This window comes from Dreissena polymorpha, chromosome 2 (genome assembly GCF_020536995.1).
Source record: "Dreissena polymorpha isolate Duluth1 chromosome 2, UMN_Dpol_1.0, whole genome shotgun sequence".
NCBI lineage: Eukaryota > Metazoa > Mollusca > Bivalvia > Myida > Dreissenidae > Dreissena > Dreissena polymorpha.
The window spans coordinates 103207934-103235539 of NC_068356.1; the positions used below are offsets into that span (position 1 = coordinate 103207934).

The 27606-nt window shown below is 34.7% G+C and overlaps 1 protein-coding gene across 2 annotated transcripts; it reads right to left on the reverse strand.

The window, feature by feature from the left end:
- Positions 1-1185: 1185 nt before the first annotated feature.
- On the reverse strand, positions 1186-27595 carry LOC127868323 (calumenin-B-like). 2 transcript variants are annotated; one of them, XM_052409976.1, is made up of 8 exons: positions 27430-27595; positions 27118-27220; positions 24626-24753; positions 17175-17365; positions 11223-11380; positions 10268-10328; positions 9260-9456; positions 1186-5571 (listed from the first exon to the last, which is right to left on the reverse strand). In XM_052409976.1, exons 2-8 carry the CDS (start codon positions 27217-27219, stop codon positions 5467-5469), a joined length of 942 nt encoding a protein of 313 aa, XP_052265936.1. In that variant the 5' UTR covers position 27220; positions 27430-27595; the 3' UTR covers positions 1186-5466. The 2 variants fall into 2 exon arrangements, with proteins under 2 accessions (XP_052265936.1, XP_052265935.1); XM_052409975.1 differs by lacking the exon at positions 9260-9456 and adding an exon at positions 9791-10032.
- Positions 27596-27606: the final 11 nt, after the last annotated feature.

Consider the following 27606-nt stretch of genomic DNA (forward strand, 5'->3'; position numbering starts at 1 on the left):
TGTTTAAAATTACAATGTACCCCCCTTTGATTCAAAATAACTCTATTTTTAGTCGTGGAGACCTTGACCTTGGAAATATTAACGTAATTCTTTTGTGCGACAAACCGTCCAATGATGGTGAACAAATGTGCCAAATGATTTTAAAATCTCACATTGAATGACATAGTTATGGCCAGGACAAGCTTGTTCCGCCTGCCCGCCGACATTCGCCAATCTAATAACCAGTTTTTTCCTTCGGAAAACCTGGTTAATAAGTAGCCCATAGCTGGGCTCTAACCACTGGCCCTTGGATTAACACTTGAACCACTTGGTCATCTGTGTTCATTCAGTGATTGGTGTATTTAAAAACATTGCATCAGCAATCCTCATGTCACAAAATATAATGACAATAACAGATATAGATCTCTCCAAATTATTCAATTGTTTTGAGTTTTTAACACTCTATAATTTTCAAGTTTTTAAATCGTCAAAAGATGCATATAATGGATATTTTCGAGCATGATAAATGTTAAGTTTAACTGTTTTCTTGCAAATATAACTACAATGAAAATTTGCAAATCTGAATTCTTTTTTTTCCTATTTTGTCTAAACTTAAAAAGGTCCCTTCAAGTGTAAGAAAAAAAAGGCACACAGATTAAAGTCATTATGAAAAGGTTTTTCATCTATGTATTAATTGTATTAACATTATTATACTTTGAAGTGATGTTTAATTGTCTGCATTTTAGTATTTTATTTAACCAGATGCCTCTTAAATACTTATGACCCCAGAACAGGTTTTGAAACAAACAAATCCAGCAGTAAGTTGAAGATTACTTACTTAATTCCACAAAATCATCTGTTTTACAAACAACTCTTTTAACTTGGCAGGCTTTAGGTGTACAGTATAAGAATAACTGTCATCTCACAATGAATTCTGATTACTATTTTTTTTGCTAGGACTACACAATTCAAGCTGAAACAAGAGTTTCACGATCGGAGACATATGCCCCCCCCCCAACAGGGCTTTGACCTAGTGACCCCAATTTCAATTGGTTATCTACTGTCTAAGGCGAGTTCACAAGTGAAGTATAAAGCCAATCGGTCAATCGGAAACGAACTGGTCTACCGACAGACCGACATCCAGCAAAACAATATACACCTCTTCTTCGAAGGGGGGCATAACAAAACAAGAGCCAAAAAGACACATTGACAGTAAAAATGGTTTATTAAAAACATCATTAACACATTGTATTTATACTGCAAACTTCATGTTAACACAAGTTCTATGACACAAAACCTTTTCTGCCATGTGATTTTGTTTCTTATTAAAAACATAAAATAACCTTTTAGCACCAGTTCATTATATCTGATAACAAATCTCGATTTACAAAAATAAAATTGCATATAAAAGAAATCAGTATGTGCTTTAGTGTGAAATATATCTCCATTACTTCTTATTTATTCTTATGTCTTTTAAACAACTACATTGCTGTCGTCATTGCTCTGAAATTCAGCGATCACATGTTTGTGTGTATACACAAATGTTTATTCTAAAATTATGAAAAACAAGACTATTGTCAAGCAATAAGTCCCCTACCGGCTCCACCATTGTCAGAAATTCCAGATTTTTTTTTATATATATTTGTTGCCATAGCAACCAAATTTTGTCCATAATGTCCATATTGCCATCTTTCCATGTTTCAAGTTTCATAAAAAAATGTTAAGAACTTGAAAAGTTATTGCAAGATCCAGATAACCACCATTTTCAGCAGTATTACTAGTCTATTTGTTGCAATAGCAGCCAGAATTTTTTACGTCCGAACGCATAATGTCCATATTGCCATCTATCCATGTTTCAAGTAACATGAAAAAATATTAAGAACTTTAAAATTTATCGCAGGACCCAGAAAACCACCATTTTCAGCAGTATGTCTAGTCTAATTGTTGCCATAGCAACCAGAATTTTTTACGTCAGAACGAAATGAAATTATGTGCATAATGTTCATATTGCCATCTATCAATGTTTCAAGTTTCATGAAAAATATATAGAACTTTAAAAGTTATCCCAGGATCCAGAAAAACCACCATTTTCAGCAGTATTTCTAGTTTATTTGTTGCCATAGCAACCAGAATTTTTGACGTAGGAACGAAATGAAATGACGTGCATAATGTCCATATTGCCATCTATCCATGTTCCAAGTTTCATGAAAAATTATTAAGAACTTAAAAAGTTAGCGCAGGATCCAGAAAAGTGTGACGGACGGACGGAGACAAAACCATAAGTCCCCTCCCATGAAACCAGTAGGGGACTAAAAAACACTTGTATTTAAACAAACATAAGTATGCACAAAAGAAAAATAATATAAAAATGGTTAGAATATTTCTCAGAGTTTGGCACACACAAGAAAACAAAAGAAAAAGTCTGTGTTACTTAAAGACTTTATTTTAAAAAGTTATGTTTTTGAAAAAAAGCAAGCACCAACCAAAAACATTTATAACATATAAGTTATAAAAGTGGGCTGAAAATATTATTGTTCCATGAAAAAACTATTACATGCTCGCATGTTTTGGTATATGTAAACAGGCCTCAAAATAAGAAGACTAAGAAGTTGGTGATATGTTCCACACACATATATGTGCAGGTATGTGTAATAATACAATGCTATGGTTGGGTATACCATACTAGATTTTGAGACAAAGTTTTGAATATATACTTAAGAAATAAATAATAATACAGGTTTTTAAAATTGATTGTTGCAAAGGATTTAGGTTTTGCGCTGATCAAATCAACAGAAAATACAATAACAAGGACAATTTGAATGAACAAGGCTATTGTCAAGCAATATTGTCCCCTACCGGCTCCACCATTGTCAGAAATTCCACCATTTTCAGAATTTTTTTGTTTGCCATAGCAACCACAGATTTTGATGTAGGAACGAAATGAAATGACGTGCATAATGTTCATATTGCCATCTATCCATGTTGCAAATTTCATGAAAAAATATTAAGAACTTTTACAGTTATCGCAGAATCCAGAAATCCACCTTTTTCAGCAGTATTTCTAGTCTATTTGTTGCCATAGCAACCATAATTTTTGACGTAAGAACAAAATGAAATGACGTGCATAATGTCCATATTGCCATCTATCCATGTTTCAAGTTTCATGAAAAAATATTTTGAACTTTGAAAGTTATCGCAGGATCCAGAAAAGTGTGACGGACAGACGGACAGACAGAGCGCAAACCATAAGTCCCCTCCGGTGAAACCGGTAGGGGACAATAAAGAGAATTACATTTTGACAAAAATGATCATAATTTACACTATTGTAAGTAAGTCAATTTTACATATATATACATTATTATTCTGTGGTATTTTGATTTCAAATGTAAGTGCTGTTAGCTGATTTTAACAGTAAGAAAATTACAGATTCATAAAAAAAAATATTCTATAACTACTTAAAAGCATCTAGTGTCATATGAAAATGATATTTACATTTTTACCAGGATATATTTGTTCAGCAAAACAACAAGTTATAAAAATTGTTGAGAGCCCAGATCTGTTAGTAAAATGATTAGTAAAACTTAAAGATTGGTTTTACTTCTCATTAATCCAATAACTTGTAAATGTATTACACTGTAAATCCAGTCTAATGCGCTCCACTATACCGCTGATTCCAATATGACACGGGTGGGTCTTGGCTCCCCTTTTTTCTCAAATCTTGCATTTAGATCAAGAGCATTTTCTTGAAATTCAAATATTGCCCACAACTCATAACGCAATACCGTGTATAACTCTGTCTTGTGGCTTGGACCCCATATTCCACATTACATTGGAGCTACAGTGTAGACCAAATACTGTAAAAAAAATCTTAATGTATATTATGGCAATTAATTTCATAAAAAGGGTTATTACATAAAGGTCAGACCTACAAAGTCTAATATGAATTGTTCACAAAAGCGGATTAGACGTTTGTCATTTTAAAAAATTGTAAGATTATATACAGGTAATATAGAGCGCATGAGTTATTGTACGATTCATGTCTCAATGTACATTGTATGTACTGGTATTATGCATCAAAGGTATTCTCCATATACAGCCCACACATGACATACATGTAAGGTATTCTCCGTATACAGCCCACACATGACAAAGATGTAAGGATATGCATCGCAACTATGTGCACAAACAAAAAATTCCACAATTCTGTTACATAAGTCTGGTATACTGGTCTTACAATAAATGTCTGACTTAAACTCAAAATTATGATTTAAAATAAATTGAGCCTTGAGTTGCAAGTAACATAAATTTTAGGTGTAAGTTTTTATGAATAATTTATCAGAAGAGAGCGAACAAATATTTCATTATTCAAATGGTTGTCATAATAAACTAAGACAAAATGTGTTTATAATATCACCAGTACTTTTTTACAGAGCACACACAAATGGACAGAAATGAAATCCAAGCCACTGATGCCTGAGATAGGATACCAGGCTTTATACATATACGGTCTGCACATTTAGTATTGTTCTGGATAACATTGTCAATTTACAATGGAGTTGAGTTTGCAGCAGAATATACAATAAAAGAATATCTGAAAGAGTCATCACATATAAGCCTGTTTGGCTGCATTAAGTGATCTGTGGACACTGCAGAGTCATCACATATAAGCCTGTTTGGCTGCATTAAGTGATCTGTGGACACTGCAGAGTCATCACATATAAGCCTGTTTGGCTGCATTAAGTGATCTGTGGACACTGCAGAGTCATCACATATAAGCCTGTTTGGCTGCATTAAGTGATCTGTGGACACTGCATATGCATTAACCCATTTATGCCTAGCGGACTCTCGCATCCATCTTAATTGGATCAATTTATTTCCAAAATTAGGGATGTCTAGTATATTTATTTCTATAATTCGAATATTTCTAAAAGAAACTCCTTTAAGCAAATAGCGCAGAACCTGATGAGACGCCGCATCATGCCAAGGCCTTATTTTTAGACGCTAGGCATAAATGGGTTAAATATGGTTATCAAATCAGAAGCAAAATATATCTGATGTTTGTTCATTAAAGGATATATATTTACATGCGGGTAAATACTTAATATGTAATTAATACAATTTTGACTAGGAAATTCTATAATGCGCATTATGTATAGCAGCAATTTCTATGACAATACTCGTAAAAAACATCAAAACATAAACAATTTAGTATGATTATCACAAAGGCTGAAAATACCTGACAGGTTGGTGTATAGGCTTATCAGTACCTAAGTACGGGGACAAAAAAGCATATAACCACAAGAAACAAGCATCAGCAACTGACAAATTCAAGTACATAAGTACCTACATACAAACTAACTAGCTATTACAAAAAGAAAATCTCAATGTTGAACAAACATATATCAGAACACGCAGATATCTGGCTTTCACAAGTCGCCAATACATGTCCATATGCAGGACGGCTGAGTGTATGCTTGGTGCAGGAGATTAGAACTCATCATGTCTGTTGAGGGCGTCTCCAAAATCTGTTGCTTGTGACCCCACAAATACATCGTACTTGTCAAGAATCTCTTGCTTGGTGAGTTTACCATCCTGAAATAGAGTGGAAGGATTGATAAGAGTAGAAGGATTGATAAGAGTAGAAGGATTGATAAGAGTGGAAGGATCGATTACAGTATGAAAGGGTCAACACGATGGCAATGAATCTAAAACAGAAAATTTGTCTGTAGTTAATTGTATGATTTACAACTATTTGTTCATCATATAAGCAATTTTTTTCTCCATTCTGTCAAGCTATCAAACTCTTGTACAAAGCTTGTATATACCGGTACATGTATGTTGAATCATGCAATTATGATTAGGGCATTACAATTTTTTTAAGATATCCATTTTACAAGACAGTAAGAAAGTCTTGGAATAGGTGGTAGATAGTAGAGTGGGTACATTCCATTCAAAACTTATGTTACACAAAATTTCTTCGACGTAACATTTTTACTTAACATGCACAAGATATATACAAAAGTGTCTTCAACAATGTGTCAATAAGAAGAGGTAAGATGACCAGATTCCAGCAACCGAGGCTTGGCTTTCCACCAAATGACCATTCAGAGACATGCCAAGAGGTTAAGCATGTAACATGTGAAAGATTGCATGCAGCATACTTAGTGAAATTTTTTAGAACATGACCTAACGATAAAAACTTATTCTTTAACATTTCCAAACAAAACATATATAGCAAGTTGGTGCCCAGCTGATAAAGTATTTTTCACAGTTGTATACCCTTGATTACTTTTACCATTTTTTAAAATGCCTCTCAATTTAAAGCCATATCAGCAAGAAACTTATAAGTATTTATTTTGTTTTCATATTTGTTATATATCTCGACTTTACTCGCTACATCTCTTAGCTGGACCACAAAATTACAGGTCCTGTTAAGAAAATTTGCAGCAAGTTAAGTCGAGATATAAAGCAAATATAAATAAAACAAGAGATGTGTTTGTAAGAAACACAATTCCCCTCATTGCACCGCTTTATAAATAAAATTTCAATATATCATTTGGCAGGTTTAGAAATTATCTCCCTTTTAAAGCTTATTACTTCCCTTGGATTGTATTTTTTTAACTTTTGACCTTGAAGGATGACCTTGACCTTTCACCACTCAAAATGTGCAGCTCCATGAGATACACATGCATGCCAAATATCAAGCTGCTATCTTCAATATTGCAAAAGTCATGGCCCATGTTTAAGTTTTCAGACGGACTGACGGACGGACAGACAGTTCAAATGCTATATGCCACCCTACCGGGAGCATAAAAAACATGTTTATAACTTTCTTACTCATATGGGTGTAAAGTGAGTGGCATTTAAAATTTAATTAAAAGTAATAAAATGTATTAAATGTATTAAGGTGAAAAATACCGGTCCTGCATTGACAGTGCCATCTTTACTGCCTATGTTTACCTAGTTATTTTATACCAGTACTGCTATATTTTGAAACCAATATTATCTATTAGACACTTATATTCATAGATTTTTGAGGGTTCCTACCTCCAAAAATTAAAAAGTTTGACAATGCTTATTTCTCAAGTCTAACATTCAAAATATGTGCTCAAAATTGTGACGTAAGCCCCAAAGAGGTGGTCCATTGAATGTGTTTGCTCCTTTGATTTACATTTTAACTCAGTTAAAAAAGTGCCTTTTAATAAGAAGCCGATGAGCCTAGTGTGTGGAAACAGAGTTACTATTTTCAGGTCCACATATAGAGACGTCTTGCTGATATATCTTTACACATGGAAGGGAAATGTGATTTTACAATGATATTATCCATTAAAGTTTTAAGTTGCAATATTCACCTATGCAATCTTGACATAAATTATTTCTTCTGATGTTAATAATCATACAATGTTTACTCCTGGAACAAACATAATAAACTGACATAATACATGAAAGGTACAGATGGCTTTATTGTCAGTGCCTATTAATTTGCAGTGTGTTATTCGTTGATTGTCACGAGTCCTCTCTTAAGGATGTTGTGAAGAAACACAGATACATGAAGCAATAAATCACTCACTTGTTAATTGTCATGCACTTAACTGCAACCATATCTAGCTGTCTGAAATGCACTGTTCTTTTTATTAAATTACACAAGGCACGATCAGTATACCTAATTTTTTTATCAGTTAGTTGCGATGCTAGAAAATTTCACCTACTGATAATCCCGCAAATTGGATGTCACATAACCCCTAAGAGACTACATTATAACAATATTTTGATGATAAGAAATGGACACAGAACTTATTGAGACATTACTGTTTAAGCATGAGTTTGTTGGTCTAAAGGGGTTTAGGAATTGGCCAAGTGTTAATAATAAAATAAAACATAAACAATTAAATTGATTGCAATAGGGTTAACACTTTTTAAACTTATTGTCATTTAACCCATTTATGCCCAGTGGACTTTCCCATCCTTCTAAATTGGATAAATGTATTTCCAAAATTAGGGATGTCTAGTATATTTATTTCTATATTTAGAATATTCCTTACAGAAGTTTCCTTAAGTAAACAGCGCAGACCCTGACGACATCATGCGGAGTCTCATCTGGGTCTACACTGTTTGTCAAGGTTTTTTTAAGACGCAAGGCATAAATGGGTTAAAGAAATCAAAGTTTGTCAGTATTCATTAGCGCTCAAACGGGTACCCGAAAAAACCCGAACCCCCGGGTCAAAAAAATACCAGCGGATCCGGGTCAAAGTTTCTGCGAACGATACCGGTTTGGGTCGCAAGCTACGAAGAACAAAATTACATGTTCAACGTGTATGTAGTCAGACCATCTCTTTTAAACAAACAAATTAAAATAACATCCTTTATATTAAGCAGTGCTGTTATAGTCATAAATGAATAGAAGTTACGCACTAAAATAACGAAACATGTATTATAAAATATATCGACTTCAAAGTAGAAAAGGCAGTTAGAGCTTACAGTGAAATTTATTTTGGCTTCTCACCTCAAAATAAGACAAGCTTTAATTTTGCTTGACAGGTTGATTTTCCTATACATGCACTTTTGATCGCCAATCAAAGTAATACTAACATTTGCTGATTAAGTTCAACAACTTTGTGTGAACCTAATGAATTGGTATATGCAGTTCAGTATTTCATTCATAATTAATTAAATTAAAACAATAACAAGTATAATATTCTAAAAAATATACTTGACAAACAGTTAAATATTTAAGAACACTAAAACATGATATCACAATTAATTTAGTTTTATTTTAATTAACTTATGTATTATCTGACCCGACCCGAATTTTCTGGGGTATTTAAATTTTGACCCGCCGACCCGACCCGAAGAATATTTTTGACCCGTGTGAGCCTCATGTCACCATCAGTGCTTTATCAATTTTACAGAGCAGTCATTAAGCTCATGGGTAACAAACATAGCCAGAATCAAGACTGATGTGTTGCCATGAAGATTTATTATCAAAAAGATATGAGCAAGACTTTAATTTCGTTATTATCAGGTTATTGAAAACAGAAAATACATTCACTATAAAAAATATGCTTATTCTATGATTTTCAGCTTCCAAATAAACTGACCACATGTGTCATTAAAGATCAAGGTTTATATATATTTTTCCATAGATACAATTATTATATTACCAACCACCAGACCACCAACATGCAGGATAACAATGCAAGCACAAAGCATCTTTGACCTTGTCATGCAAAAGCCCACATGCATGTACACAAGCCTTACAGAAAAGTATTGGTGCACAAACCTTATTTGCATCAGCTTCATATATCAAATGCTTAGCCTCTGCTTCTGAATGGTCATAATTTGGGGGAATAATCCAGTTTTTCACTTCGGCGTGGTCCATAAAGCCATCACCATTAGTGTCCCGATAACTGGAGAACTGAGTTCTCTCCCCCTTAACCCATTCAGGTTCCTCCTCTTCTTTATTGGGCCACATGTCGCCTAGAACAGTCAAGACTACATGAGAACCTGTAAAGCATCTATAGGGAGTGTTGCGAAATCAGCTGAAATGCGGCAACCTTGAGAAAATTTTCCAGTCTCCAAAGTAAGTCACAGAATTTCAGCTGATCAGCATATACGCACAACCAGCCAAGCATTCTTACTGCATATTTGTCATTGGCAACTCTTTTAATGTAAACAATTATGTATTTATCTTAATTATTTTAGTTATGAACAAGTTGCAAATAAAATAAAAAAAAAGTTTATGACCCTTCAACAATTCTAACAGTAAGATAGCCTTGCATGGTTTATATAACACTGAATACAAGAAACAAACCCCATCTTGATCCGAGACCATGGTCAAATGCTTGGCCTCAGTAATGCTGTTTTCGTAACTCTCTGGGATAATCCAATGGCCGACCTCATCTGGGTCAAGATGGCCATCACGATTTTTGTCCCGGAAGAGTACAAACTGCTCTCTCTCTGAGTCCACCCAGTCCGGTACTCCATCATGATTCTCATCACCTCCATTATCATCATGTTCATCATCATCATCTTCCTCAGGGTCATATATATCGGCTAGTAGTGCCAACCAAAAGAAGTCAGCATCTCAAATTTTAATAGCTTTCTGCACATTTTAGTGTGTGTTTTTTATCCAAAGTTCATGTGCATTTTTTTTTATAATTTACAGAAATTAAGTTAATGTTCACAATTTAATATTATAGTTTTGAAATAAGTATTCAGAATACATGTTTTCTACAAAAACAATCATCAACTGTTTGTTTTGGGAGTATGCACATTCAAAATCACTCACCAATGTACTCTTCAAGGCTGATTTTGCCGTCCTTGTCTTTGTCAATATCTTCCATGGTTTCCTGCAATTTTTAACAACCTTCTGGTATTTATTCCATTTAAATGTTTTACATCCTTATGCTTATTTCAAATGCCCTGCTATGAAAAAAGGTTTATGTATGTTCATTCAAATTGCATTAAGTGTTTAAGAATAATACCTCACTTATTCGATCTTTTTTCATTTTTTTAAATAACAGCAAGAACTTCTAACAAACTTTATTATCAGATCCATAAAAATAATATTTATTCAATGTGTGACCTTTTTTAATACCATTTAAACAATCAAGAAATATAAAACTAAAATGCAAATGTCAAGAATATAATAATTGTTTGATGAAAACCTACAAGAACAACAATTTCTTCCATGTGTTTCACATTCTCCGGGTGCACAAATGTTGCAAACTCATCAAATGACAGTTTACCATCCTTGTCAACATCGGCGGCGTGAAACCTTCTCTCATCTCTCATTAACATGTTCTTAAACTCCTCACTTTGATCACCTAACTCTGGCAATGGAGACCAAGAACTATTACTTTAATATTTTATTGGTCTGTGCTTCTAATGCAAATACACTAGACAAAAGTCATAACACACCAATAGAGCAGATTTCACTGAAGCTATCTAAACTCTAATCTCGACCTTGCCACGACTTACAAGCAATTATTGCTTGTTTACATGTTTCATTTAAATCAAGCAATAAAACCACATGACCGAGTTACTGAAATTATTGTGGACAGCATTTTTAGCTAAGCATTTCAACTAGGTGCATAGAACTGTCCCCTATGGTGTGTTATTTCTTTTGTAACCCGTGTAAGTTGGCATTATTTTTGTTAAAAAGCCATGCATAGGGTATAACTTTGAAATGTTTACACCCACATGTGTAGGCATGAACACATTTCCACACACTACACACTTACTAATACAACAATGTCTTTCATATGATCATGCTCTTCTGGGTGTAAAAATGCAGCAAATTCTTCTTTTGTGAGCTTCCCATCACCATCTTGGTCAGCCTGTTTAAATTTGCGTTCATCTCTCTTGACCATCTCTGCAAAATCTTGTTCCTCATCAGGGTCTAAAAGTTGCATGTTAGATATAGGCAGGATGGGTAGAAAGCATTTTGCAAACATAAAATTTTGCCATATTTTTCAATTACCTGAAACAGTATTAGAGTCTTCAATATCAATTAGTTATCCCCACGCTCCAAATCGGAGCGGGGGAATTATGTGGTTATCTCCGCCGTCTGTCTGTCCGTCCTGGCCACTATCTCCTCCTACACTATTAGCACTAGAACCTTGAATCTTAAACACTTATTAGATATGAGCATATGATTGACAGTGCACTATTTGGAATTTTGATCTGACCCCTGGGTCAAAAGCTGCTGCATGGGTATATGCCTCGGCCGCGTCCGCGACATTTCTAGTTATGTTATGTTTTTGTTACAGGCAATAACATAGATCTAGTCAAATAACTCTTGTTGGTTGTCAATCTACGTATAGAAAAAACTTGTAGGTCCTAATAAATACCAATTAAAGATTGAACATAATCAGACAGATCATATTTACATGCAGTTTAAAATAGATTTAAATGCACAAGGCTTTGTTATGGTTTTCTTCATGACCTCTAGTCTGTCATTTTCGCAAAAGCAACAAGAACCTTTTTTTTTTAGAAAATCCAGTCCCTAAATTCATAATTAATGGTCAGATGTTTGGAAATAGAGCTGATAAGCATAAAAAGAAGAGTTTTTCACGGATATCTTTATGTTAAGTATTTTCTGTTTTCTATAAGTTTTATGAAAAATTATTCAACGGATATACCGTAATTACCCTAAGTTTTCGGACATCTCCATTTTTGGCCAAAATAATTATATTTTGTGATTCTTTATTTCCAGACATGTGCGTTTTCGTCTATAATTAATCACTCTAAATTTTCGGGCAGTATATTTTACAGCGCTATTATACCAGATATTGCTTAACTAATGACACTTTTGATCATGGATTTTTACAAACCTATAAAGGTCATAAAACCTGGGAGACTCATGCCTGAGGACAATGGACGCACGTTTTTTTCTGGGGACGCATCATTCTCAAACATTTGCGTTCTCGGGATGCATTGTTTAAAAACTCAGATTTTCAACATCGTCGAAGTTGTACATGATACCGAGTACGATTCGTGGATATAAGCAAAACACATGTCAACACTGTTTTGAAAAGTAGAACGGAAGTCACATTACTACATTGGGAATGTAGTACGCGTATTTTGATTGGTTGAAATATATCAATTATCCAATCAGTTACGGCGTTTTATTAAAAGTTCGTTGGACAATTAATTGGCTGTCCCAGATGGTAAACAAAGAAAATGCGACCAAAAAAGGTTTTCGAAATTGATCCTCAACAATTTAAACTCGCTGTGTAGATATTTATTGATAACGCAGCCTCGGTGTAAACCATGTGGTTTAAATATGAAGAATAAACGGAGGAAAACACAGTTTGCGTTTGTCTGTTGTGAGCGCAGACAGTTATTATTTATATAGTAAAGCAATGTCATTACAGTGACAATTCAAATTTGCAAGTTCTGAAATAAAAAGCATCTTTTATTTTTATACGGTACATACATAATAGTGATACAGATCGTACAGTATTCCGTCCTATGTTACGTAAAATTGTTAGCCATGTCACCCACCATATGTTACGTAGAAGGCAAGTACATATAATAACACAGACATCTGCTGTTCATACTGCAGGATGTGAGAGGGGTTTTTCTATACAGAATAAGGTCTTGACCAAATTCAGGAACAGGTTAACTGTAGAGAAACAAGACAAACTCATGAGAGTGAAGTTGTGCAATTTTGCCCAGAATGAATTTGTGGAAAAAGCTCTCCCTGGTTGGAGAAAAAACAAGGCGAGAAGGCTATACACCTTTAATACAGTATGAGTGTTGTTACACTAAATCTGTATTGAAGTTGTAAACCTTTTGACCAAAGGAGAAATTGTATCTTGTCACACTGTTTAAAAGGGCTAATTTTGACCAAATCAGTCCGAATTGTTAAAAATGTTCTCTGTTTAAGATGCTATATGTTTCACTTTTTGTTATTAAAAGTAAAACAAAAAAAGATTTTACTTGCTATAAACCTATGTCTGTTTTTAGCTGTAAAATTGCATAAAAGAGCCCCTGGCTAAGGTGTATCATGTTAAGTAGAATATTTGTAACGAATTTACAAAGATACAATTTGGACCCATTGTTTCAAAATATGCGAGTCCATGCAGGGACTCATTGATGTAGATTTCAAAATGAATCACTCAAGTGTCTAAAAACTTAAAGAGTACTTACGGTAATTCAAGCAAATATATACCAGGCATAGGACATATTCCCAAACAGTGAACAAAAGACCTGATGTAGCTGATTACAAAAGACCTGCTGTAGCTGATTACTTGCAGTGATATCACATGCATAGTGTTAAATAAAAAAGTATTAAGTCAAAACAATGTCTGTACTTTTGTGTTTCATACAGATTTTCAAATTGATTTTAAAATTTGGAAAAAAATGCTCGCACAATCATATTATTCTTTTTGATACATTGTATACATTTCATATTATTCAAAATGCAAAAGACATGCATTATTTGTACAGAATAACCATACATTATTTATAAAAAAAACTCGCAATATTTAAGCATATATTTGACATATGCTAAAAAACTTCAATTATTAAATCATGAAATTCATATAACAACCATGCTATGCATGCATTTTCCTGATGTTAACATAAACTAGAGCTTTGTCACAGACGTGACGTAAACCCCCACATGCCGCATTGACACAGACTATTTTGCAAGCTGTCTTCAAAAAACAATCTAAATGTTGATTTTTAAGAATTATTATGCCATTATTATTTATGGTCATTTTGACCTTTGAACTCTTGAATTCTTTCGCATGACACGCTGTCCAATTACTGTGAACAAAATAAATGTACAGTCATTTTAAAATCTAACAATGAATAACATAGTTACGGCCCGGACAAGCTCATTTATGGCCATTTTTCACTTTTGAACTCCAAGTGTGACCTTGACCTTGAAGATATCGACGTAATTCTTTCACATGACACATTGTCCAATGATTGTGAACAAAATGTACCAAGTAATTTTAAAATCTCACAATGAATGACATAGTTATGGCCCGGACAAGATCATTCACGGCCAGTTTTGACATTTGAACTCACAGTGTGACCTTGACATTAAAGATATTGACGTAATTCTTTCGCGCGATACACCATCTAATAATGGTGAACAAATGTGCCAAATGATTTTAAAATCTCACAATGAATGACATAGTTATGGCCCGGACAAGCTCATTTATGGCCATTTTTGACCTTTGAACTCAAAGTGTGACCTTGACCTTGGAGATATCGGCGTAATTCTTTTGTGTGACATACCGTCCGATGATGGTGAACAAATTTTCCAAATGATTTTAAAATCTCACAATAAATGATAAAGTTATGGCCAAGACATGCATTTGACCTTTCTTTGAACTTTAAGTGTGACCTTGACCTTGGAGATATCGACGAAATTCTTTCGCGCAACACACCGTCCAATGATGGTGAACAAATTTGTTAAATGATTTTTAAATCTCACAATAAATGATAAAGTTATGGCCCGGACATGCATTTGACCTTTGAACTCCAAGTGTGACTTTGACCTTTGAGATGTTGACGTACTTTTTTCACATGACACACTGTCCCATGATGGTGAACAAATGTACCAAATTATTTTTAAATCTAACGATAAATGACATAGTCCAGAAAAACTTACGGTTTAAAACACACTAAGTGACCCTGTAGCCTTGTTTTTGACACCGCATGACCCATATTTAAACTTGACCTATACATCATCTAGATACAACTTGTGACCAAGTTTGGTGAAGATCGGATGAAATTTCGGGACAGACAGACAGACCGACCGACAAAGTGACTCCTATATAGCCCCCATTACCAATGGTAATCGGGGTATAATAATTTACAACCTATGGAATGCATTCAGAACAAGACATGTATTCTTAAGCCTACATGTAGATGACCCCACATTACTTTTTGGCTTAAAACTCCACTTAAGTTTTATGTCCAAAATGGACCTTTTAGTTCTTAGTTTGACCTTGACCCTTGAGGTAGGGAGACAGATGACCACATCATCTGATGATGCTTTGCATGTGCCCAAAGTCATTTTAAAATCCATCATTGATAGTATATGTCAAAGTTATGGCTGAAACAGGAATGTCAAGCTATTATATAACAAATCTTATGTTTTTAATTTGTTCCAAATATTTAACAAGAGTTCCGCGGTCGGAGATGACCGCATTGAAGCCGGATTTTTTATTTAAATGACAGGAAAGTACCTTTCGTGTTTTTGTCAATGCAATACTTAAATTACTGAAATATTGTTCAAAGGTCAAAATGAAATGTAAGTACTTTTCAAGGCATGAGCAAAGTTTGAGATTCTAGGTCCAAGCATACCAAAGTTACAACAATTTTAACATTTTAACATTTAAGTTCACAGTGACCTTGACCTTCAAATGAATGACATTGAAATGAATGACCTTGAAATGACCAGTGGTCATCTAAGTGTGCTTGCAAACCTTTACGTCAAGTTTGAGATTCTAGGTCCAAGCATACCAAAGTTATAACAATTTTAACATTTTAACATTGAAGGTCACAGTGACCTTGACCTTCAAATGAATGACATTGAAATGACCAGTGGTCATCTTCTAGTACTGGCCAATCTTTATTTCAAGTTTGAAGACTCTAGGTACAAGCATACCAAAGTTATAACATGAAATAAGAACTTTAACATTTTTACATTCAAGGTCACAGTGACCTTGACCTTCAAATGAATGACCTTGAAATGTCCAGTGGTTACTTACTAGTTCTGGCCAACCTTCATGTCAAGTTTCAAGACTCTAGGTCCAAGCATACCAAAGTTATAACAACTTTAACATTTTTATATTGAAGGTCACAGTGACCTTCACCTTCAAATGAATGACCTTGAAATGACCAGTGGTCATCTGTTAATCCTGGCCAACCTTCATGTCAAGTTTGAAGACTCTAGGTCCAAGCATACCAAAGTTATACCATGAAATAAGAACTTTAACATTTTTACATTCAAGGTCACAGTGACCTTGACCTTCAAATGAATGACCTTGAAATGACCAGTGGTTACTAACTAGTTATGGCCAACCTTCATGTCAAGTTTCAAGACTCTAGGTCCAAGCATACCAAAGTTATAAGAACTTTAACATTTTTTATATTGAAGGTCACAGTGACCTTGACCTTCAAATGAATGACCTTGAAATGACCAGTGGTCATCTGTTAATCCTGGCCAACCTTCATGTCAAGTTTGAAGACTCTAGGTCCAAGCATACCAAAGTTATACCATGAAATAAGAACTTTAACATTTTCGAGCACGCCGCCACCCCGCCCGCCCGCCCCCCCCGCCCGCCCGACAACATCAATCTATAAGCCGAGATTTTTTTGAAAAAAATCCGGCTAAAAATCATTAAATTATATTAGCCATCGCTGAGACAGAAATGTTTGCCTCAACATCGCACTTTGGCAGAGACAGACAGTTTGACTGTGCCGTGTGGTATAAACCCTTCTTCAGGGGTGGGTGCGTGCGAGTTATTTTATTTTGTTATGGTATTTCAACAAAATTTATTGCATAACGATGAAATGTCTAGTACATATTATGTGTTTTCCAGGAAAAAAATGCACCGCAAAATTATCTGCTTTTTTGTTTCTATTTCATAATATTAAAGCATAAATCAAAGTGAGAGAAAAAATTAACAATGATTGAAAATGATTGCCCTGGCTGACATACTTACCATACTCGTAGCCATATGTTCTCTTGCGGTAGGAGTCCCATGAGAGGGCCCCACCGTCCAGTTCATGGTCCTTCCACATGCGGTCCGTGTCCTCCAACACGTACTTCTTCTGTACATACTGGATCCACTGCTGGAGCTCCTGCTCTGTGACAAACAGGTCATGGTCCTTGTCAATCTTGTCCACGATCATTCTGGAACAAACAAGCAAATATATTTATGTCTGTTCATTTGATAAATTTAACTAACAAAAGAATACAGTGTTATCTTGAAATACTTTTTTTTATAGAATTTTGTCTAAATGATATTTATCAAAAGGTCAATCCATAGCTTACAATGAATTTGTTTATGTACATAAAGGTCAAAATTCTTTGCAATCGTGAAATGTTGGGAGATCCATTACTTTAACTTCATTTTATCAAGAACAAATTAAGAGTTTTATGGTTGTGATAATAGTCCTTCTTGTCCACAATTGTTATATTTATTTTCGATGTATTTAAAGAATAGCACCCAATTACTACCGTTTCATTTAATACAATCCAAATTCAAAATTGTATCTCCTAGGTAAAACTAACAAATTTACCATTTTTGAGTGAGTAATTGTCAATTTGAGAAATAGAATCTGTGTTTTTTTCTCCCAAAATTACAGCCACGGGAGGAAATCCCGTATTTCCCAATGGCTGTTTCCCAATTGCATAAAGTAACAAAGGCTTTTTCCCAATTGCAAAAAAAAACATTTTCTCAAAAATCTTACAAAAATTTGCCCCAAAAGTGTGCCAAACTTTTCCAATAAACTAAATTATTGGTTATTTGAGTTTATTACAAAGCAGTTTAATTCCCTAGCACATCATAATACATGTATAAGTTTAAGAAAGCAGTTAAACATGCACATATACAAAATTTGTATACTGTTTTTTATAATCATATTAATATTTTGTTTCTCCCAATTTCATGGTCTTTCGCGTTTTTTGCTTCACGTTTTCTTCCTTATCAAAAAGCAACACTCTGTAAAATATTTAGTTAAAAAAAATCACTGTGCCTTTGGGTTATTTTTAATACATTATTTTTGCTATTTACAGTTCAAACTTGAATGCATGATATGGGCGGGTATATAAGATTTTACTGCAGTCTAAAAAAACTAACTTTTTAGTCTTCATAGCCAATGGGGCTATGAAACATTCAACATTTCATATCCTCTTTATGATAATTTTAGTTGCATTATCATGACATAAATATATACATACTGGTATTATAGTATACATGTATGTATAGCAATGAAGTTGTAGTGTTCACACATAAAGTTCATTATTGATATTCTCGCTTACATGAGTAAATCTATTTTGACTTATTTTCAAAGTTAATTAATAATGTTCCAGTGTTTCATTGTCAACTTCTAGTCTATCGTAAGAGGATTTGTTAGTTTTATTCAAGTATATGCCAGACCAGGCATTGAAGAATTTTTTCAGAGCCACTCACCCTGCAGGGCGAGTAGGCATGACAATCCACTCACCCTTCACTTAAATCTACTCGCCCTGCATTTAAAACAAGAGGGCCTAAAAGGCCCAAAGTCGCTCACCTGAGATAACAAGATATTATTGGGACAAATCTTCTTACCAAGTTTCATGAAGATCGGAAAACAAATGTGGCCTCTAGAGTGTTAACAAGGTTTTACTATAGCCATATAAGGAAAAATGCCCGCCCCCTGGCAGCCTTGTTTTTCAATCAACAGGCATCATTTTTGAACTCTTCCAAGATATAATCGGCATGAATCTTCTGACCAAGTTTCATGAAGATCGGACAGTAAATGTGGCCTCTAGAGTGTTAACAAGATTTTACTATAGCCATATAAGGAAAATTGCCCCGCCCCTTGGAAGCCATGTTTTTCAAGCAAATATAATTATTTTCGAACACATCCAAGATATCATTGAGACCAATCTTATGACCAAAGTTCATGAAGATTGGACAATAAATGTGGCCTCTAGAGTGTTAACAAGGTTTTACTATAGCCATAAAAGGAAAATTGCCCGGCCCCTGGTGTCCATGTCTTTAAAGCAACCAAAACAATTGTCTTACTCATCCAAGATATCATTGGGACAAATCTTCTGACCAAGTTTCATGATGATCCGAAAATAAATGTGACCCCTAGAGTGTTAACAATGTTTTACTATAGCCATATAAGGAAAAATGCCCCGCCCCCGTGGTGGCCATGTTTTTCAACCAACTGGCATCATTTTTTAACTCGTCCAAGATATTATTGGGATGAATCTTCTGATCGAGTTTTATGAAGATCGGACCATAAATGTGGCCTCTAGAGTGTTAACAAGGTTTACTATAGCCATATTTGGAAAAATGCCCCGCCCCCTGGTGGCGATGTTTATAAACCAAAGGGCATCATTTTTTAACTGGTCTAAGATATTATTGAGATGAATCTTCTGACCAAGTTTCATGAAGATTGAACAATAAATGTGGCCTCTAAAGTGTTAACATTTTTTAACTATAGCCATAAATAGCCATGTAAGGAAAAATGCCCCGCCCCTTGGCAGCCATGTTTTTCAAGCAAAGGTTACCATTTTCCAACTCATCCAAGATATCATTGGGAAAAAGCTTCCGACCAAGTTTCATGAAGATCGGAAAAAATGTGGCCTCAAGAGTGTTAGCAAGGTTTTACTATAGCCATATAAGGAAAAATGCCCCGCACCCTGGTGGCCATGTTTTTCAACCAACCGGCATCATTTTCGAACTCTTCCAAGATATTATTGGGATGAATCTTCTGACCAAGTTTCATGAAGATTGGACAATAAATGTGGCCTCTAGAGTGTTAACAAGATTTTACTATAGCCCTATATAGCCATATAAGGAAAAATGCCCCACCCCCTGGCGGCCATGTTTTTTCACCGATCTGGACCATTTTCGAACTTGTCCGAGATATCAATGAAACCAATGTTTTAACCAAGTTTCATGATGATTGGACGAAAATTGTGACTTCTAGAGTGTTCACAAGGTTTGTCTATAGCCATATAAGGAATACAGCCCCCCCCCTGGCGGCCATGTTTTTAAACGGACCGGAACCATGTTTGAACTCAACGAACATATCATTTAGACGAACATTTTGACAAAGTACCATGAAGATTGGGCATCAAATGTGACATCAACAGTGTTCACAAGTTTTTTCTTTTTTTTTTACCCAGTGACCTAGTTTTTTACCCAGCACAGGGGTTTTTATCTGATTTTGGGGAAAGGGCCTGGCATTTTTTGAGGGGAAAAAAATCGCGCAAAATGCCGGATTTTGGGGGAAAAAATCACGCGAAACGCCAGATTTTGGGGGAAATAAGGAAAGTCTTAAATAATCAATTCAACATATTTTGCTGTTTTTAAAACAAAATCAAGGCAACAGATAATTTAATTATGCAATATGTTATATTTTCTACACTGGATCAGGTTAACTTATGTATTTAAAGTTTTTTTTAGGGGAAAAAAATGAAGTCTGGGGGAAAATTTACCTGCTGAGGGGAAAGGGCCAATTTTCAGCGGGTCCCAAAGAAGGAAAAAAAGCCCTGCAGCATGACCCAGTTTTGAACTCAGTCGAGGTATCAATGGGACAAATCTTCTGACCAATTTTCACGAAGATTAGACAATAAATGTGGCCTCTAGTGTGTTCACAAGGCAAAATGTTGACGACGGGCGACGCACGACGGACAAAAGGCGATCACAAAAGCTCACTATGAGCACGTTGTCCTCAGGTGAGCTAAAAATATATTTATAGTTATGATCAACCAGAACCTTTTTAACCTACATAACATAGTGACATTAAACTGCAAACAAATTCACTACATTATCTGATGGATTTTATTTGCTTTCCTTACGTTTTCTGCACCTGTTTGCTTTTCTCAATACTTTCTGCTTCTTGTTTTGATGACCTTTCTTTCTGTTCCCTGTCTCCACCACCTTGCAGATATTTTAACATAGAACCCTTTTCCATGTCAGACAAACTTTTACTGAATGACACACTTGATTGACAAATGGGTACAATATGGTAAATTTTGGCTAAGGCTTCTGATCATGAATTATTCTTTTTATTAATAATTATTGTTTCTGTTTATTTTAAAATAAATATAAGAAGTATTATAATTAACCAGTTATGTATTATTTTTGTATTGATATTTACATTAAAATGAAATTTTATTCTTCATGGAATGACCAATATATTAAACTGTTTTTTTCACTTCAAACCGATTAGCTAATTAGAGCACAGACACCTACGAAAAGATCGCAGCCGATTTCGATTATTATTTTTACTGTGTCTGTGACGTCATTTTTCATTGTCAAAACAAAAGTGCAGTTTCTTTGTGTACTTAACCTATTATTTTGTTCGTTCGAAAAATTCTTCGCAATTTGTATCTTTGTGGCAGGAGTTCTGGAACAGAATTTATATTTCTCCACTTGAACAAGAGCTGTCACCATAGGATGACTTATGCCCCCTATAAACGCTTGATAGAAGTTATGAGCTTTTTTCGAAACCTAAACACAGATTTCAAAACCTAAACGCGGACCCTAAGTTCAAGGTCAAGGGGTAAAAATGTGTGTGCCTATGGAAAGGCCTTGTTCATATACACATGCATACCAAATATGAAGGTTATATCTAAAGGGACATAGAAGTCATGAGCATTTTTCGAAACCTAAATACAGATTTCGAAACCTAAACGCGGACCCTAAGGTAAAGGTCACAGGGGAAAAAATTTTGTGCGTATGGAAAGGCCTTTCCCATATACACATGCATACCAAATATGAAGGTTATGTGTCAAGGGACATAGAAGTTATGAGCATTTTTCAAAACCTAAACGCAGATTTCGAAACCTCAACGTGGACCCTAAGTTCAAGGTCAAGGTCACAGGGGTAAATATTTTTGTGCGTATGGAAAGGCCATGTCCATATACACATGCATACCAAATATGAAGGTTATATCTAAAGGGACAAAGAAGTTATGAGCATTTTTCGAAACCTAAATTCAGATTTCGAAACCTAAACGCGTACCCCAAGGTCAAGGTCACAGGGGTAAAAATTTTGTGCGTATGGAAAGGCATTTTCCATATACACATGCATACCAAATATGAAGGTTTTATCTCAAAGGACATAGAAGTTATGAGCATTTTTCAAAACCTAAACGCAGATTTCGAAATCTTAACACGGACCCTAAGTTCAAGGTCAAGGTCACAGGGGTAAAAATTTGTGTGTGTATGGAAAGGCCTTTTCCATTTACACATGCATACCAAATATGAAGGTTATGTCTCAAGGGACATAGAAGTTATGAGCATTTTTCGAAACCTAAATGCAAAGTGTAACTGAAAGAAAGACAGATGGACAGTCCGATTACTATATGCCACCTTTTCTTCGAAAGGGGGGCATAGGAACAGCACACGCCCGGTCGGTCAAGTATTTAACAAACTTTACTCGCCCCACCGTCAACTTCACTCGCATATGCTAGCGGCCGAGTGGATTCTTCAATGCCTGCAGACAATTTAATTTATAAGTAGCTGCCTGTACAAATAAGATTTAATGCAAAACACTTCCAGTTCATATTTAACCCTTTATCTTACATTGAGACATCTGTTGAATTTGATTGTGGCCCTAGATTTTCAGAAATTTGACTCAGACTGACTGAGGTTTGAATTTGAACATTCCTTTTGATGCAACTGTGAAAAAACAAAGGTTATTGATAGCAAGTAAATTCCATACTTAAGGTTATCAATCGAAATTATAAATAATAACAGGTTTTTTTCCACTTTTTGGGAAGATAGCCCATGGCTTTGGATTTGGGAATTTTATCGGCATTTTCATGAAATTGGGAAAATAAATTCATTAGCCTTTTTTTCCACACGAAAAGTCCACAGATAAGGGAAATACTTAATTTGATATAACTCTTTAAAATCAAATTAAAAAAACAAAATCATATAATACTTTGTTTATAGTAATTGAATTAAAATTGAGATAAAATAAACATTAGACACTTCTACAAAAAAAAAAAAAACTTTTTTTTTTGTAAATTGGGAATTTTTGGCCACATTTTGGGAAAAAAGTATACTTTTTGGGATTGGAAACAAAGCCGAATTTCGGCTATAAAATCGGGCCAAGAAAAACCCTGAATAATGATTAATCATGTTACAGTTACTTCATTATGTCAATGCTATCATAAACAAAAAGTAAAGCTATTTACTAAATGTATAAATTAGCTCTTTAGAAACACAAGCTCAGTGCATCAGAAATTTATATTTTAAGTTATTTCAAAAACCTGAGTTGATGATAATACTTTCTCTGAGAACTAAAGGAGATAATATGGATAGGAAATATGCTAAAGAACTACCTTCAAGTGATGTGACAAACATTATTTACCTATAAAATGCATTATTATTTTTTTCAAACAGTCTTTGCAGTGCCCCAGATAAGCTGCGTATCTGCGTCTTTCACCCTATTAAAATGTTTAAAAACGCAAAGAAATACAATATCATGCGTATTGAAAACGCACCCGATTTGCCTTTTACGCACATTCGTCTTATTTGATGCGTACAATACAATAGCTTTGATCGAAAATACTTTGCTCATTTTCGGTATTTTTTGTGATTATTTTTGTTACGCGGCGACGCTTTTATTCAGCAAGCGCCTAGATGACGGAGCAATAAAACAGTCAAAGCTATTCAAACGCTCTGCGGACTAGATTTCATAGTTAAATAAAGCGGCTGACCAAATTATTTACGACGACATACATGCGTTTTCAATCTGACTTAATCCGTCGTTCATTGTGCATGTATTTGTTAAGTGTCTGTACTTTCAGTTTCTAATACGATGCGTAATAAAAATGTCTAAGAGAAAGACGTCAGCAATTGTTGCGCCATAATATCAGTCGATCGCTAACTTTTTCGAACCAAGAAAGCAAGAGCCAATAAGTGCCGAATCATTCGTGTTATCGATTTTTTTAAAGTTTAAACTTTATTGACAGTTTCAAGGATTAAAGATGTTATGAAACATCAGTTTATTAAAGTTAATTATATTAGTTTACAGTTTTATTGAATCAATACAATTGTGTGCAGCTTCAACAGAAGTAAAGCAGCGATGGTTTTACTGTATGCATCTTATAACTCATTTCACCCTATTCCAAGAATGAAATCACCCTATTTTTCAAAATCAGTGGGTGAAAACCCTATTTCCGAAATAATTATCTGGGGCACTGGTCTTTGGAGTTTTTTTGTATTGCATATCAGACTTTAATAACCAAGTTTTCTTTTGACTGAGCTGAGATTACATTGCATTAGTAATCAGGCAATGGGTTCATATTGCAGACTGACACTGAGATTTGTTAACATAGGTACCATATTATTTACTTATATTATAATTCATAATTAGACACATATAAAATGAAATTATACGTATTAAAACTGAACATACAGTGATCTAACAATTACCCTAGTCTTTTTCTGCTCTCCTCTGGTGTCAGGTCTTCAAACTCACCAGCCTCCTTGCCCATGAACGCATCATGGTCATAGTCAGCGTTGTGTTCTCCATTCAAATCATGTTCTTTATTGCTCAATTTCTGTAAATAAATTGTATATTTTTACGTCTAACTTAGTATTACTTTATATGTATTACTTGTGCCATAATCAAATAAAAGTCAATACAAATGACATTTTCTGTACATTTTAATGATTTTGTAAATAACATACAACTTTGCTTGACACAAGCAAAGTATACCAATCTAATTCAATTTGCCAATTTAATGATCATTCATAATACTATTTTCCTGAAAGAACATAGTCCAATCAGTATAGGAATGTGTTTACGTTTTATGTTCTATGTTTTTTGCACGCTTATTTTTCCCATTGGGACTGGTTCTTTTCCCTATCTGGCAACAAAAACTCGCTGTCTATTCATTGACATTTCTCTAAATCTGCAAACACCATGAAAAAAACTATGTATATCATGGACAAACCATCTTTTGAACCTCTTAATTTTTGACATGTCAAATATAGTGACGATTAAGATTGAAAATAGTGAAACATATAACTTGTTTCTACATGGCGGGCAACTTTAATTGTTATGTTAATCCTCTTTTGATAACATATTTTTTGCAAGTTTTCAGCTCCACCATATCATGTAAAACTTTCAATGCCGCCCAAACAATGAGTTCCTGTTTTCAGCCTTTCAAATCCTTCAGTGTACACCATTAATAATGCAGTGCTCCAGCTAGGACTAAATCGAAGGGCACTGTGCCCTGCCCTCCCGAACCTCCGCCCTGCCCCCCCCCCCCCCCCCCCCCGAACCTCCGCCCTGCCCCCCCCCGCCCTCAAATTTTTTTTTTTTTTTTTTTACATATGATAATTCATTAATCTCTTATTACATTGTAATTAGTTTAATCCTCATTGTAGACATTATATTTGGATTGTTTAATAATAATGGGAATAATACAGTTATTTATAACATATAAATTAACATGCAATAGGAGGCATTCCAGAAACACCCGCGCGCTCGAACGTGCCCTTTTCACAAAATTCTACGCGTCGAAAGTAAGGGTAACACGTTTAAACGATGGCGTTTCGTGTTTTGCTCAAAAACGTTTACAAAAACAGTAAACATTTAAACGACAGTCAATGTCAACAGAATCCTTTTTAGTTCATTACATTACGATGTTGCAAAACTCATTAAAAGCTGCTGAAAAAGACTCGTATTTGTATCACGTGCGCCAGATGGCCCTTATTTACAGTACCCTAGACATAACAATACACCTGTACGACCTAGACATCTTGAATATTTAACCTGCATCGGCACAAAGTGCTCGGGAAAAGTTTCCCGCTATTTCTTTTTGCATGATCATGCTTCTAATCGTCTTGAACATTCAACACGCGTCGGCATGAAGTGCATGAGGAAAATTTCCTACAGTTTATTCATCGGCATTCATTTTTAATTTAATGAACAGATACTCGTTTTGATGTTCATCTTGTTAAGTAAGACAATATAAATAATTAACACCAGTGTACTCTTATTGAAGAAACGTGGGTTAAATATTAATTCATCTTTGTTACAAAATATAACGGCATGTAAGTAGAAAACGCGTAAACCAATGGTTAGACAACGACGAGAACAGTTGGTTTTAATATGACGTCATTGTGCAAATGGGTTATGAACTAAATATAACTTCAGGATATAATCACTACTTTCAGTTTGGAAATGTGATGGCACTGATGCTTTTAAAAGGGACGTATGGATACCGTTTAAACGGTATCGTTTCGTTTATTTCATTTCTTTTAAACATTTAGAAAAATCTGTAAACGTGATACCCTTAGTCGAAAGTGCCATTTCGACAAAATACTGCGCGTTGAAAGTGCCCTTTTGACAAAAAAAACCCTGCCCTTTTCAAATCCTAACTGGAGCACTGATAATGTGACTTATTACAGCAGCCGATTTGTGTAAATTGTCAAGCAAAGTTGAGAACGAAAATAAGACCATGTTTTATAAGTTTTTTTTTAATGAAAATCATTACATATGTAAAAAGTATTAAGGAATACCCTGATTTGTACATGTTTTATGATTAATCTACTTATTCTACAGGTTTTTGACACATTTTCAATTTGGCCGCTATGTGTGAGTCAGAGTAAACAATTTACTAATTTAAAAAAAACGGTGATGAAGTGCATGTCCGCGCATAAGTATGAAATGTAAACAAATGAAGGGTTCGAAAAGAGGTGAGGTTCGAGAAGATGTACTTGAAAGATACTTAACATTTTTATTTGGTGGGTATTATCAGTGCTTAAATCTTCAGTCCTGTAATATGTGTATTGCAGGAAAACATTTCCTCATTGATTTAATAATCATTCTCAGGAGACATTTTAACATTTATAAAAATTTATTAGCTTCATATCATTGACCAAAGTTCTTCAATAAGTATTCATTTTCAGCTTACCACATCAACAACTCTTTCCTTGTGCTCCTTGTTTGGTGGCAATGCAATACAGCAGCTGCTTGTAAGCAGAGCAAGAGCAACTCCAGCAGAACCCAACTTCATTCTGAAAATGAAATGTTCGCCAAGTAAGTCACTCTTTGTCAATGCCAGCTTGATTTGCAGTGTTGTTTATAAACATTAATATGTTTAATAAGCGTTTGATTGAGTATGATGCAGTTTTGACAGCTTAACAATCGCACGGTCAATAACAATAAAACAATCGAGTTAAACAGAAAACACTTTCCAGAATGAAAACAAAGTTGTGTTGCTTACCTGAAATATCTACCCCGGACAACACAATGTCTATTAGGCACCAACTTCGAAATATTCTGAGCAGTGTTTCGTCAGCTAAAGAATCAATTCTCGGCTACTGACACTGATGAAATCGCTAATCCAATCAAAGGAAACAAATCAGCTCACATGATTTTTTAAGCCAATGGTATCTTGTCA

Excerpts from the sequence above, each read along its gene's own strand:
- LOC127868323 (XM_052409975.1), bottom strand. The coding sequence starts at position 27,219 with ATGAAGTTGGGTTCTGCTGGAGTTGCTCTTGCTCTGCTTACAAGCAGC. Across the intron at positions 17,366-24,625 it reads GAGAGCAGAAAAAGACTAGG|AATGATCGTGGACAAGATTG; the intron begins GTAATTGTTAGA and ends TGTTTGTTCCAG. Across the intron at positions 11,381-17,174 it reads AACATATGGCTACGAGTATG|ACCCTGATGAGGAACAAGAT; the intron begins GTAAGTATGTCA and ends TGCAACTTTTAG.